Raw genomic sequence first — 15,968 nt, 5'->3', positions numbered from 1 at the left:
AAGGAGTTTGTGAGGCAAAAAGGGAAAAAAGCTAGGATTACATAGATGGGCATGAGATGTAAGATGTAGGCTTTATGAATATTAATTTTAGGTGAAGAGCAGTTTAGTTTTATTTCTCTATTGACCTTGAGATTATTAAAAGAGCAGAAGCTCTCGTCTTTGGTTTTTTCATAGAATTCTTCATTTAGTTGAAGCAAATTTTTTAAATTGGAGGTTCCTTTATTTGGCAATTGCATGGAGGTAACAGAAAAAAGATTAATTCAGCAATTATATCAGATCTAGTCTTGGAGAATTTTTTTTTAAAGATTTTATTTATTTATTTGACAGAGAAAGCAAGAGAGCACAAGCAGGCAGAGCAGTAGTGGGAGAGGGAGAAGCAGGATCCCCACTGAGCAGAGAGCCCGATGCGGGGCTTGAACCCCTGACCTTGGGATCATGACCTCAGCCATAAGGCAAACACTTAATGACTGAGCCACCCAGGTGCCCCTTGGAGAATTTTTGATATGAGAGTAAATCTGCTTCTAAATCTAATCCCAAACTATTTACACTGACTTCTCTAAATTTTTAACTTATTAAAAAAATCTACTGAATCACCATACTGTAGTTTGTTTTGTGAAAAGAAATTATAAGTTTGCTCAGCAAACTTCATTTTCATACTTAATGCCTAGCTCTTTTGTTACCATTAAAATTGTTGAAAATCAACCTTTTTATTAAAAACCGTTTTTCAAACACTTGACATTTGATAAAAGGATCAAAATCTTCATAACCATCCTTAATCTATTGTTCATTTTTTTGGCTTTTTACATTTTTTATTTTAATTCCAGTCAGTGAACATACAATGTTATATTAGTGTCAGGTGTACAATATAGTGACTCAATAATTCCATGCAGCACCTGGTGCTTACCACAGTGCACTTAATCCCCATCACCTATCGAACCCGCCTCCCTGTCCCTGATTGCCTCCAATTACCATTAGTTTATTCTCTATAATTAAGAGTCTGTTTCTTCATTTGTCCCTCTCTCTCCTTTCTTTCCCTTTGCTCATTTGTTTCTTAAATTCTACATATGAAAAAAAACCCATAAATTCCACATATGAGTGATACCATATATTTGTCTTTCTCTGACTTATTTCACTTAGCATTATACTCTCTAGCTCCTTTCATGTTATTGTAAATGACAAGATTCCATTCTTTTTTATGTTTGAATAATATTACATTATATATGTACCTATATTAATTATATCTTCTTCATCCATTCATCAATTAGTGGACATTTGGGCTGTTTCCATTTTTTGGCTATTGTAAATAGTGCTACTGTAAGCATCAGGTGCCTGTATCCCTCTGAATTAGTGTTTTTGTATTTTTAGGTAAATACTCAGTAGTGTGATTGCTGGATCAGAGGGTAGTTCTATTTTTAACTTTCTGAGGGAACTTCATACTGTTTTCCACAGTGTCTGCACCAGTTTGTAGTTCCTTTTACTCCATATCTTCACCAACACTTGTTTCTTATGTTGTTGATTTTAGCCAATTAGACAGGTGTGAGGTGATATCTATTGTAGCTTTGATTTGCATTTTCCTAATGGTAAGTGATGATGAACATCTTTTCACATATCTGTTGCACTTTGGATGTCTTCTTTGGTGAAATGGCTGTTCATGTCTTCTGCCCATGTTTCAGTTGTATTATTTGGTTTTGGGGTGTTAAGGTCTATAAGTTCTATATATTTTTTGTTACATACCCTTCATCGTATAGGTCATTTGCAAATATATTCTTTCATTCCATAGGTTTTAGTTTTGTTGATTGTTTCCTTTGCTGTACAGAAGCTTTTTAATTTGATCTAGTTTTACTCGTTTAGTTTTGCTTTTATTTCTCTTGCCTCGGGAGACAAATCTAGAATAAAGTTGCTATGGCCAATGTCAAAGAAATTAGTGCCTGGTTCTCTTCTAGGATTTTTATTGTTTCAGGTCTCCCATTTAGGTTTTTAATCCATTTTGACTTTGTTTTTGTGTATGGTGTAAGAAAGTTGTTTAGTATGATTCTTTTGCATGCTGCTGTCCAGTTTTCCCAACACCATTTGTTGAAGAGACTGTCCTTTTTCCATTGGACATTCTTTCCTTGCTTTGTCAAAGATTAACTGACCATGTAGTTGTGGGTTAGTTTCTGGGCTTTCTATTCTGTTCTTCTGATGTATGTGTCTGTTTGTGTTGTACCATACCATTTTGATCGCTACAGCTTTGTAATAGAACTTGAAGTCCGGGATTGTGATGCCTCCAGCTTTGCTTTTCTTTTGCAAGGTTGCTCTGGCTATTTGAAGTCTCTTTCAAATTTTAGAATTAATTGCTTGCTATAGTTCTGTGAAAACTGATGTTGATAATTTGATAGGGATTGCATCAAATGTGGAGATTGTTTTGGATAGAATAGACATTTTAACAATATTTTTTTTCAGGACATAAGTATGGAATATCTTTCCATTTCTTCATGTTGTCTTCAGTTTCTTTCATCAGTGTTTTATGGTTTTCAGAGTACAGATCTTCAAGCTCTTTAGTTAAATTCATTCCTACAGATCTCATTATTTTTGGTGCAATTGTAAATGAGATTGTTTTCTTCATTTCTCTCTCTGCTGCTTCATTATTGGTGTATAGAAATGCAACAGGTTTCTGTAGATTGATTTTGTATCCTGTAACTTATTTGAATTTGTTTATCAGTTCTAGTAATTTTTTGGTGGAGTCTTCAGGTTTTTTTGTATAGTATCATGCCATCTGTATTTTTCATTTCTGATGGTAACAGGAAAACCTATGTGTTGTCTGGCTCAGAAGGCATGGTGAAAATGAACAGGCCAGGTGAAATTAAAGAATGATATTGAAAATGAAATAAAGAAATACATATCCGATACCACATGATACCACAATAGCTGCATCTATAATCGTTGCCTTTTCCAGATTTTCCTTAATAAAATGTTAGCCAAACTTCCATTGCTCAAAGGTTTTATTTGTGATCATTACACTTGAAACATGTTTTAATATCTGCATGATTACAGCAACATATCTTAGCAAAGATTTAATGTTGTCTAAACCACACTCAAATATCTCAGGCTTTTATTTCTTCTGACACTTCAGTTATTTATAGTATGTGCAAATACCGGTCTTTAGAAGTTGACAGCTAGTGGAAATAAAATTATTTTCAGTCCCTGTTGTTCAATTGTCCCTTAATCTGTTGTTGTTCTGGATTTATCCCAGTGGCTGAGAAGACCAAAGAGCAAGTGACAAATGTGGGTGAGGCGGTGGTGACGGGGGTGACAGCAGTAGCACAGAAGACTGTGGAGGGAGCAGGGAGCATTGCAGCTGCCACTGGCTTTGGCAAAAAGGATCAGCTGGGCAAGGTATGGTTGCACACAATTTATATTACATTGGTAAAGTTCTGGGGGATCACAGGGCATTTTTGTGGAAGACACTAGGCAGGAATAAGATGCTCACTTGGGAAAGGGCTGACTGACCTTCTTCTCAAAAAAGGGACTACTTTTATGTGCGTATTCTTTTTGGAGGTATTAACCCAGATAAATGCTATGAGAATTGTACAGTAATTATGATTGTTTCATTTTCTGGAATAGAGTTAATGAAATGAACAATGTAATAAACACCAAAAGAACAGTGGCATTTCAGAAAGAAAGGGTGCTTTCATGTTAGCTATGAATCTTGCAATCTCTCTTTGTTGGGATATAATGAATGCTTTGTGCCCAACTGATGAATTGTCAAACTAAAGATCTTTCACTTGATTTCTTTATAATGACATCATCTCTTATTAGATGGCATATTTGCTTGTCACATAGCGGCTTATTTGCAAATATATGTTTGTAGAGACTGAGAGTGAAATTGCACACCGGCCAGAGATTGTGGTTTTGGGGTGATTTTAAAATTCTCAGAAGAACCTTGACTATATTTTTGACAACTATGAGACTCTAGTAAGATTATACGAAAGGTATTATGACTTTCATTTTAAACAGGTAAGTGATAGAAAATGAAGTATCAACTGGAAGATGAAATTTCAAAGGTTTTGTGACCACAGCAGCATAGATTTTTGCTGTTCCTTTGGCACCATGGGCTCCTTGCTCTTCTTTGAACAAATCAAGTACTTTTCTTGCCCTGGTGTCTCCCTCTGTCCGGAAAGCTCTTCCCAGGTTATATATTTGGCTCACTCTCTCCTCTCCTCAGGCCTTTGTTAAATGCTACCTTCTCCATGAGGCCTGCCCTGACCTATTTGAGATTGGAACCCTTCTCCTCACCTCTGCTGTTCCCAGTCTTCCTACTCTTTACTTTTCCCTCTTGTACAAACCAGCACATAAAACTACTTTCTTATGTAGTTTTCAAAATATCTATTTGAAAACCATTTTGAGTATAACTTTCGGATAGTTGAATAGCCATAGTTGCTATGTAAAAAAGTTTGCTGGCAAGCTGCTCTGGATTGTTTCCACTCCATGTAATTCTACGTAGCAAGCCTTCCTTGATTGATCATTAAAACACAATAAAAATGTGGGACTAAAAACCTGTGACATATTGAGATTTATCACATGCATTTATATTATCTGGGTAATTGATGCTACGTACAAAAATCTGGGCTGGGCTTCTAGTGTGGCTCTTCAGCTAACACTGAAGTGTATGGTTAATAATAGTAGTATTCCTTTGTGTAGGTTGTCCTCTTCAAATAATTTTATTTCTTATGCTAATAATTATACAAATTTATATTTTCTGTCTGAATTTATGATTATAGTTTTACTACATTTCAAAAGGTAGGACGGACTTCAGCTATTAATATAGCAACTAACCTGTTTAATGTCCCAAGCCCTTCTGCCAATCACGTAGAAGCTATGGACTTTCTTCTAAGAAATACACATGATAAAGGGCTTCGGGGGGGATCTTGGAAGCCCATTAACAGAGAAAACCCATCAATTAGACCAATCTTCTGGTTGTACAGATAAGGAAAATAGAATCTACAGGGGGATGTGAGCAATCCAAGCTCACATGCCCAGTTGTAATTGACTGTTTTTCCATACGCTCTGTCACTTCCCCAATCACTTCCTCAAAACCTAACTTCCTTTTGGTTTTTAAAAATTTTTTTAAATATTTTATTTATTTATTTGACAGACAGAGATCACAAGTAGGCAGAGAGGCAGGCAGAGATAGAGGAGGAAGCAGGCTCCCTGCTGAGCAGAGAGCCCGATATGGGGCTCAATCCCAGGACCCTGGGATCATGACCTGAGCCGAAGGCAGAGGCTTTAACCCACTGAGCCACCCAGGTGCCCCTCCTTTTGGGTTTTTATAAATTGAATTATAGAAAACCAGATTTAATGGAAAAATTCTGTGCTTCAGAATATTAAGAAACCGGGGAAACATGTACCATCTCCTTCTCATTCCTATTTAAGGAATACTATGTATATTGCAAATAAGGCATGAAAGTGCTTCATTTCTTATAAAATTGGATTTTTTTAACTTTTCTAAAAATATTGCTATTTATTTTAATACTTTAAAGCAGAAATCTAGGGTGCCTGGGTGGCTCAGTGGGTTAAGCCGCTGCCTTCGGCTCAGGTCATGATCTCAGGGTCCTGGGATCGAGTCCCGCATCGGGCTCTCTGCTCGGCAGGGAGCCTGCTTCCCTTTCTCTCTCTGCCTGCCTCTCTGTCTACTTGTGATCTCTCTCCATCAAACAAATAAATAAAATCTTTAAAAAAAAAAAAGCAGAAATCTAAATGATATGATAAGATTAACCATTTGGAAATATTTCTCTTATGGGTACTTACAAGTTCTTCCAAATTTTTAATATGAAAATGAAACCATAAAACCCAGAAATTGTGGCATAGTTATAGGAAAAAAAAAAACAACACATAAAACTGAAAGTTTAAATGGCTGATTTTCATCCCTGCTCTGCTACCAACAGGCTGGTTGACCTTTTGAGTATCTCCTAAGACTCTTTCTCACATAATGAGAAACTATATGAGAAAATTGTTAAAGCCTAATTTAGCAACAATGTTCTGAGTTTCTATTATAACTCAAGGAGGATGCTAATAATCTTTTCATTCTGGCCATATCTATGAAATGCCAAAAATGTTAGAGAGTTTAGATAAAATCATTCAATTTGTTCATTTTGAGATTTGAAATAATGGAATTTCATCATTCAAACTGATCAAAATGATTCTGGTAAATGGAAATAAGCAGATTATTGTTGGTTTAACTAGTTGTTAATGACTCCATTGGCATACTCATTCTTCATTCAAGAAATAATGCTTGCTCACTATGTGTCTGAAACTCTGCTAGATATTGTGGTTAGAATGATGAGAAAATCTATACATGGCTTCTCTCTTCATTGAGATTACAGTCTAGTGACAAAGATTTATAATAATCACCTAATTATCATGCAATAAGTATGCAGTTCTAAACTGTGAAATGCTATGGAGTACATAATGCTGAGAACATCCCAGCTAGAATGGGGTAGGGATAAGAGAGAGTACTATAGAGGCTTCCCTGAGGAAGTGATGTCTGCATTGAGATCAGATGACTGGCAATTAATAAACAAGTGGGAGTTGGAAAAAAAAAAAAAAACAGCAGGCAAACTACCAACATGAAGAAATCTCACATGGTAGGATGGGGACTTTGGCAAGTCAAAGAGGACTGCAGCTGGAGCCACAGAAAATAAAGTAGAAGACACTGGAGAAATTTGAGGGGGGTCCCATCCTCGTTGGCTATGTTGAGAATGTTGGTCTTTATTCTAAGAATGACAGAACCTATTAAAAAACTTTTAAGCAAGAATATCAGGTTATAATTTTGCGTGTTGAAAAGATACCTCTGCTCTCCAGGCAGGAGAGATATTAAAGGGAGGGAAGGGTGTAAAGCAGGGACGTGTTTGTGGGCTGTGTTGGAAAGAGGAGATGACTGCTTATTCTAAGGTGTAGGTGGGGGAAGAGAAAGAAATAGATTAATTTAAAAACTATGTGGGAGGTAATATCAACAAGATTTGGTGATACATTTCATAAGGCTTGGGGGAAGAGGGATGTGGTTAGCAGGATTGCTGGGTGTTAGCTCGTTGAAGTGGATTAATGGCTGTGCCATTCTCTTGGCAGTAGGTGCCTCTCTTAAATATCAGCAGTATGCAAAAGTAGTGGCTACATTGATGTTTAGCCCTCATGTCTTTTGAGGCTCTTTGGCCCATTACTCCATGATTGATAGTGGAACAAATCTTTTTTCTTTCTTTCTCCCTTCCTTTCTCCTTTTCTCCCTCCCTTTCTCCTTTCCTTCCTTTCCTCTTTTCTTTCTTTTCTCCTTTGGTGTTTTCTTCCTTCCTTTCCTTTTCTTTCTTTCTTTCTTTCTTTCTTTCTTTCTTTCTTTCTTTCTTTCCTTTTTCTTTTAGAAGCAAGAGTTCTAGTAGCTCATTTTGATTTTTCTGTTTTTATTTGCTAAATTCATCTCTTTGGGAACATTTGTTTTGGTATACTCTATCTCCTTTTGATGTTAACAGAGAGATATGATGACAGATACCTAATTTTTTTTATTTGAATTTCATATGATTGAAGATATTCTTACTAATAATTTCTTATTATAAGATATTAGATTAAAGGATAAGTGGGATGTCTTGAAATCTAAGAATTTGCTTTATCAAATATTATTAGCTCCTGTACTGAATACATTAGAATAATGCATCTGCTGATCTATATTTTTACCTGTGTGCACAAAAGAGATTATCTGCTATACAGTTCAATTCCTGAAGCTCATTCTTGGAGTGGAAGAAACAGGCTGCAAATGCATTGGCAGAAATGCTCAAGTTTTAAGTTCAAACAAATAGTGGTATTATGTAGACAAAATTTGTTTTCTACTTTTTTTTTTTTTACATTTTATTCACATTTATCTTTTGCTTTTAGTGTGGTCACAGAAAATTAGAACACCTTAAACAGGAGCTTAATAGCAATTTTTGTAAGCAAAGTTACATTCCATCTCTAAGTCAAACTGGTCAAAGCTTCTCCAGTATTTACAAAACATGGCAGACCAGATGCTATACAAAACCATTGCGTCTGGAATTTTTTTTCTTTTATTCTCAAATTATTTCCTGCTTCTATTGAGAAAAAATTATCTGCTCGTACCAAAACTACTATAAGCAAGCATAATGAGTAAGAGTTAATCTGTAGTACATCTATGTTTGCAATATACAGCTGGTCACAACATTTGCTCCATTCTGACCTCTCAGGAGTGCTTTGCCTGTGGTTACTGCTCAAATAAATCCTTGCTGGATAGAGGAGCATTTCTTTAGTGCTGCAATGCAGTAGAAGAGTTGGATCCTCAGCATCCCTGAAGTCTATACTTATGTATTTTTTTTATTTATGGAGGGTGAAAGTTTTACATATACCATCGAGCCACGGCCTGACAAATAGTGCAGCACTTAGCTTTATTATCACATCCTATTTAGTCACAGACCTACGTACATGGATATTAATAGGTTTCATGCAATAAATAAGTTTGAAGTATTTACAGCCTCAGATACTTGAAATATTCATATATTTACTTTTTTCTTCAGAATTAGAATGAAGTTCCTAAACAATGCCATTTTGAAAAAGTTAGAATATAAGAAATTTTTACTATCCCCAGCACAGTTATCCAGAAAATATTGATTGCAAATGGGCAGAAACGTGTGTACTTGGTCTCCTGACTTCATTCATAAGAGGATAGCTAACCTAGTGTGGGGTAGAGGAATAAAACAAAGCAGGAATGTGTCATTTTTTGTAACATTTAAGTGTCCTTCTCCTTAATTTCCTTTGACTTACCAGGGCTATCATGTTTAGTTTGATGCAGACTTATTTTTAAACACTTGAGTGTTCTATACCTTCTAATTAAATAATCAGACAATGGATGTTGACCTAAATGAACTCATTTATGCTGATCTCACAAAAAGCCAAAGATCACAGGCAGTCTTTCAGATTTCTTTGAAGAAGTATACACAGATCATAGGTGTAATTTTTTTTTTTTTAGATTTTTATTTATTTATTTGACAGAGATCACAAGTAGACAGAGAGGCAGGCAGAGAGATAGAGGGGGAAGCAGGCTCCCCGCCGAGCAGAGAGCCCGATGCTGGCTCCATCCCAGGACCCTGTGAAATACTATGATTTATAATACATTCTTCTTAAATGTTTAATAATGATAGATCTATTATATTGCTCAAATAATTAGAAATTTGAGTCTTGCTTTTGTGCTTGATGTCTGAAGATGACCAACATGACATTAGTTATATTTAAACCTAACCTAAGGGGGTGCCTGGGTGGCTTAGTGGCTTAGTGGGTTAAGCTTCTGCCTTTGGCTCAGGTCATGATCCCAGGGTCCTGGAATGGAGCCCCGCATCAGGCTTTCTGCTCAGTGGGGAGCCTACTCCTCCCCCCCCACCTGCCTGCCTTTCTGCCTACTTGTGATCTCTGTCTGTCAAATAAATAAATAGGATCTAAAAAAAAAAAAAAAAAAAGCCACCACAACAAAAAAACCTAACCTAAAAGTTCTGTGGCACAGGGAGTTGCCTGATTTTTACTTGTGGTGAGAGTGGCACATACTGTTAATAGCATTATAATCTTAGGTTAAAGCATGTTGTAGTTAAAGAAAAAACCTAATTGACCTGATTGATTTGTTTTTAACATGTATATAATCAGTAATATTTTGCAATTTGGTATGTAAAAATCAATTTTTAAGCTCATATGAAAGTCTATTAATATTACGCAAAGTCTGTCTACTTAGAAACACATCTGTTACGATGGGCTTTCTTTGTATCTAATATGTCACTGGGTTCAGGCTGGATGAATTATGATTCCCAATGACCCTTAAATTAGTAAGGTTGTAAAAGGGAAAGTGCACAATAATTATATATGAAGTTGTAAGAAACTTAGGCTTATGATTATGTTTTCATTAAAATTCAATATCATTCATTTATTTAATGGGTTCTTGGGATGTATTGAACACTCATTTGGGCACTCTGAGGAGTACTGAGGTGAATAATGTATGCCTGACTCCTGCCTTCCAGAAATGTGGTCTAGGCACAGCAACTGACAGACTTACCCCTGGCAAAAAGGAGCATCATCTCTACTCTTTGAGAATGTGTATGTATTTGTAACGAGTTTATATCCATCATGGGAAAAAAAAAAAAAAAACACTTTTTGCTAGGAATGAGAGAGACTTATACTCTCAATAAATATTATACTTCAAATTTTGTTTGTGTGAGCAGATTATGAAATTAACTTACACACATAGAGAGAACAGCTACAATATTATAGCCATTTAGACAGAAACATAAAAATATTTCCACCTGAGTCCTAGCACCAGTAGTTAATAATGTGTAAGCATTATTGCCCCACAATATATACATGACTACAAATCCAATTTCAGTGTCCAAAGAACCAATTGTGATAATACTTGTGTTTGTTAGAAAATGTGTTATAGGAAGACTGTGATAGAACTGCTTCAAGGCACACTAGCAAACAGCTTTAACTCATATTTGTGAAAATGGCTTATTCCTTCATAAATGCTTAATATGAATTAAAATTCTACTGAATGCAATGAAAGCCATGACCAGACTTCCCTGTGCAGGTGGCTAACATCTATTGTTAGTGTCTCTTCATATGTGAAGAGAGCATGATATTTTTGATAGTTTCATGAATCAGATATTACTATATAGAGAATGATTTCAAACTTAGGTGTTTTCATTTTAAACTTCTGTTGCCATCTGAGCTATGTATCCACTTTATAATTCAATGGCAAACCTAGAAAAAGAATATTAATATGTTTACGTGACAGGAATAAAGGAAATAGACATGTTTGTTTATTATGACATATAATAATCATTTTCCAAACTTCAATGATAACCAGCCTTTCTGTTCCTAAAAAGTTAGAGTAATTTTATTTTTTGCCATTCAAATACAGGCTTTTAGTTTTCCCATTTTTAGGGAAATATTTGATGGTATTGTTAGCTTTATCAAGAGAAATTAGATACTCAAAATACACAAAAATCTAGGACAAAGTATGTTTACTTGAATTCAAAAGAACAGAAATAAGGTAAATGAGATGCCAATTGTGTTTTGCATGCAAATACATAATTATGGAACTAGAGTTGAATGATACATCTCATCAACCCAATTGTTCCATGATGAGGATAAAAAATAAGTAATTTGTCAACTAAAATAGGAGGTAATTCTTTTATAAGAAATTTTATCAAAACTTTGCAAAACATTTAAATATTTAAGTTATAATTTCAGTATTCTTTTTTTTTAATATATATATTTTTTAAAGATTCCATTTATTTATTTGACAGAGAGAGATCACAAGTAGGCAGAGAGGCAGGCAGAGAGAGAGGAGGAAGCAGGCACCCTGCTGAGCAGAGAGCCCGATGTGGGACTCGATCCCAGGACCCTGAGACCATGACCTGAGCCGAAGGCAGCGGCTTAACCCAGTGAGCCACCCAGGCGCCCCAGTATTCTTTTTTTTTTAATTAAGATTTTATTTATTTATTTGACAGACAGAGATCACAAGTAGGCAGAGAGGCAGGCAGAGAGAGAAAGGGAAGAAGGTTCCCTGCCGAGCAGAGAGCCCCATGTGGGGCTTGATCCCAGGACCCTGAGATCATGACCTGAGCCAAAGGCAGAGGCCTTAACCCACTGAGCCACCTAGGCACCTCACAATTTCAATATTCTTTATCAGGTAGTTCTGGAATTACTAAACAGTTATTTTGAAAATTCTCAATATAGTATTTAATTCTTAATGAGCCTATAGTATACATTAATACAAGGAACACCTAGCCAGAAGTTATGTTTGTTGAATAAACAGTTGAATGAATGAATAAAAAGATTTTTAAAAAAGGACTATCATTTTGTCTTCCTGATTAGAAGTAGAAACTGTCTTACTCTTCTTTTGTGTTCCTCACACTAACAAAATAAAATAAATCTATTGGAACTCAACTCATAAGAATATATTCAGTTGGCAGCTTTGTGAATTGTGAAGAATGATGTGACTTTTAATTAAAGATTTTAGAATTTAAGAATAGAATTTAACTGTCTGATTAACCATAATAGTAAAATATCTCCAATTCACATGTATATACACTTTGTCCTATTTGATTGTTAGAAATCTTTAAAAGAGTGGAGAATTGCCCTTTCAGTGTTTCTATTTCACCCCACAAGGTTTCTGAGCATGTACATACAGTTTTTAGTCTTAGGGGTCCAGGTTTTGGTCTGTAAATTGTGTATTATTTGATATCTAGTGAAACTGGAGAAGGCATGTGCTCTTACCAATGTCACTGAGTTTGGGGATTAATACAGTTGTCATGCAAAGCATACAGTGGTATTAAAAATACCTCATCTTTAGTTGTTAACATTATGACATATGTAAAGTAGGCACTTTTAAAAAATAATCTCATCTTGGGGTGCCTGGGTGGCTCAGTGGGTTAAGCCTCTGCCTTTGGCTCAGGTCATAATCTCAGGGCCCTGGGATCAAGTCCCACATTGGGCTCTTTGCTCAGCAGGGAGCCTGCTCCCCCCCCCCCCCCGCCTGCCTCTCTGCCTCTCTCTGTCTCTCTGTCAAATATCTTTAAGAAAAATAATAATCTCATCTTAATAACTAAGAACTGCTTAAAGTAGTAATCCTTTCATGGTGTTCTTCCTGTAAAGGAAAACCAACACTTGTGAGTTTAAAACAAAAGCAGTTTATAAGTTTTCTAATTAAAGCTGCTCTATATCTGTTCTTTGACTCATCATGATAGCCAGCTGGCCGTTGTCTTTATACTGGGTTCCTGGTTTATCTATGTCATTTAATTTTGTCATGTGTATAGAAAAAGCATAGCTTAGTATGCAGGGCATGAGTTTTAAGTCAGGGAATAGTGGAGTTGGTCTTGTCTCTCTCCCTCTGCTGGATGATGCCATCTCATCCCTCTAACCATAGATTTTCTCATCTGTGAAAGAAAAGTATTGGATTAAATGAATTCAGAATGTTTTGAGTATGTTTAATGGCTTGAATTTTAAGCCATTTTGTTCAATTATGCATTGCCAGACCTCTGGCAACTCATTTAACCTTTCTAAACCAAAGCTACTCAAGTGTCTATAACTGGCCGGCCACGGCACTGTCAGCGTGAATGCAATGAGATCATTCAGACAAAAGATAAACAATCAATTATGATATGTTATACAGTGAGGACATTTTGTTAAGAAGAACCTGCATTTTCTTTGAATTTTGTTAGATATATGATTATAGGTCTTGTTCATGTAAGTAAATTGTAAACACAAAGTGGAAAAACCATTCAATGAACATCTTACTTTGTTTACCTAAATAAAATGAAGTCACACTACAGTTATTTTCATTTGCTTTCTCCAGTGTGGTTCTATTGAATATTATACACATGTAATTAGAAAGAAATAATTTTGGGAAACACTGGAGTAAACAAAGTTAAAAATTTTCTCTTTTGAACAGAAGAAAGTCCTGGAGCCCTAGTATCTTGTTAGGGATAGAGTTGCTATCTTTTCTAATGTCTTCTTAATGTCAAACCCATGGAGAATAGGTCTGGGTATTTACTGGAGGTCATGTTTAAGATGCCCCAGGCTGACTGAAACTGTCCCCACTCACTCTTTTTGTCTTTTTCTTAATAAGGCTGGTGTTTAGGTTCTGGGTTAGAGATATTTAGAGAGTATCAGGACTCAGCATTTCATATCTAAATCCTATTCTTTTATGGCCATTTTCTGTAAGATCTCTTGGATAAGGCCAGAGAAATGACTTTCTTCATTCATATGAAACTTTTTTTTTTTTTGGTACCATATCCAGATGAAGCTTCTTTCTGACCTGAAAAGGGACAGGTCTAAGAATTGGCTATGTTGTCTTGGCCCCTTCCCTTAAACTCAAAGACAGGATGGGATGCTCAGTTGGTTAAACATGTGCTTTCTGCTCAGGTCATGATCCTGCAGTCCTGGGATCAAGCCCTGCATCAGGCTCTCAGCTCAGTGGGGAGTCTGCTCCTCCCCCTTCTCATGTTCTCTTTTCCTCTCTCTCTCTCACTCTCTCTCTGAAATAAATAAAATCTTAAAAAAAAAAAAAAAAAGGCAGGAAAGTCCAATGAAGGGAAGGAGCCCAGGAGGTTTTTCTTGAAGCTAATTTTGTATGCCAGAACTTTCTAGAATGGGAGCAATTCCAGAGGTGGTAAAATTCCAAGCTTATCTGATTTTGACACCGACTGACAAGCACTAAGGCTTCGTTTATAATCTTTAAGGGCTGGCATTTAATCTTATTTTAGTTATTTGCAAGGTAAAACAGACTCATTATATAAATATTCAACCAAATAGAAGGTTTGTTTGTTGTCAGAGCTCAACATGAGCTCAAGTTTCCTCTTCCCAAGTTCACTTGAAAATGGGATGATATATCTGCAAAGGGGGAAAGAAGGGGTATAGGTATAACGATATCCTTGCTTTTGATCCATCCTGGCTTTCATTCAGCACAGCCACAAATGTCCCAGGGTGCCTCTCTGATGTGGTACATTGTATCTCTAAATCTGCCCAGCTATCCCCTCCTAACCTCAAGGTCGAGGACAAACATACTCTCCTATCACTCTCTGCCTCCATCCTCCACACTTGGCCCCTAGAGCCTGTGTTCTCTTCTTTCTGCCTAATCTGAACTCAGGGAAAACCTAGGAATCTCCACCACACTGGCCTCAACTCTCAGGAATCAGGGGATGTGGGGGTGGGGGGACTGGGATTCAACTCTCCAGCTTGGTATGTCCGTCCTCCATGTCTCTGTGGTTGTTTGCCTATATTGTGTTGGCCCTGGGTAAGCTAGCAGCTCCTGCTCTTTAGGCAGAATCCCACCAGGGAATAAGATGTGAGCCTTCCCAGCACACAGACCTCTCCAAGCTCATGAGTTACCCCTTGTCTCCATAGAGAAGAGTTCAAGGGAAAAGACATTCCCACGCTCCACTAACACCTTTTTTTCAAATCTATTTCCTTGGAAATCTCTCTCCTCTTTTTAAACTTTTCTGATGGGAAAATAATGAAAATAATAATGAAAAGTTCACTTGAACTTATATAATTTAGTTTCATTGTTCATGTTATAACAGTCCTTGCGCCTCCTGTTTAGATGGGGGATAGGGAGTTATGTATTACAGCTATTACCCAAGGTCACCATGCCCTCAGCTGCTGTTTCACATTTCTAGCAACTTTATGTGAGAGATGTTAACTCAATCACCAACAGTATGGTTGGATAATAAACTGATAAAAACCACTCTTGGAGACGTGTTGGAAATCTACATTAAAAGCATTGAAATTATGGATATTCCTTGATTCAACAGTTTCACTTCTAAGAACTTAAATGATCATGAATTTTAATTTAAAGATGTTCATCTCAGCATTGATTATAACGTTAAGTTGGAAAAAAAGTTAGACATTTCACAATAGGGTCTCAGATGAAGTTGATAAAGCCTAAGATATGATTGATCCATATAGTGGTATGCTGAGCAGCCATTAAAATGTTGCCACAGAAGAATGATTAAAGGAGTGGAAGGATGCCCTTGTTGCATTAAGTGATAAGAACAGTTGACCAAACAATATGAACAGTTTGTATAGTATTACTATTTTTATTTAACAAACAATCTATGTATGATATACTTATATAAGAAGACCTGAAGTAATGCACCAAGCTCTCAGTTTTTCTCAATGAAGCACTTTGCATTTCCAGCTGGATAATATTTTGCTCTGGGGAACTCTCTCACTCACTGTGGGAAGTGTCCCAGCCTTAGGCGTTGCTTGTGAGATGCCAGTAATACTCCCCAGGCATTACCGTGACCACAAAAAGTCCTCCCACGTTGTCCTTGAGGAAACACTGTAACAGATGATTTCTGGGTCTTGGATTACAGTCATGTTATTGTTCCCTCTTGCTTATTTGTATTTTTGTCAATTTCCTTTAACAAATATGTATTAGACACATAACAAAA

The 15,968-nt window shown here is 36.3% G+C and overlaps 1 protein-coding gene across 6 annotated transcripts in view; it reads left to right on the top strand.

Annotated features, from left to right (window-relative positions):
• Positions 1-15,968, top strand: part of SNCA (synuclein alpha) — a 156,653-nt gene that overhangs the window by 18,160 nt on the left and 122,525 nt on the right. For all 6 annotated transcript variants that reach the window (XM_032332888.1, XM_032332887.1, XM_032332885.1 and 3 more), the window contains exon 4: positions 3,233-3,375. In XM_032332888.1, coding sequence (XP_032188779.1) covers positions 3,233-3,375 — 143 coding nt within the window. The remainder of the gene's footprint in view (positions 1-3,232; positions 3,376-15,968) is intronic.

Source organism: Mustela erminea, chromosome 2 (assembly GCF_009829155.1).
Source record: "Mustela erminea isolate mMusErm1 chromosome 2, mMusErm1.Pri, whole genome shotgun sequence".
Lineage (NCBI taxonomy): Eukaryota > Metazoa > Chordata > Mammalia > Carnivora > Mustelidae > Mustela > Mustela erminea.
This window is presented reverse-complemented; position numbering and strand designations above follow the sequence as displayed.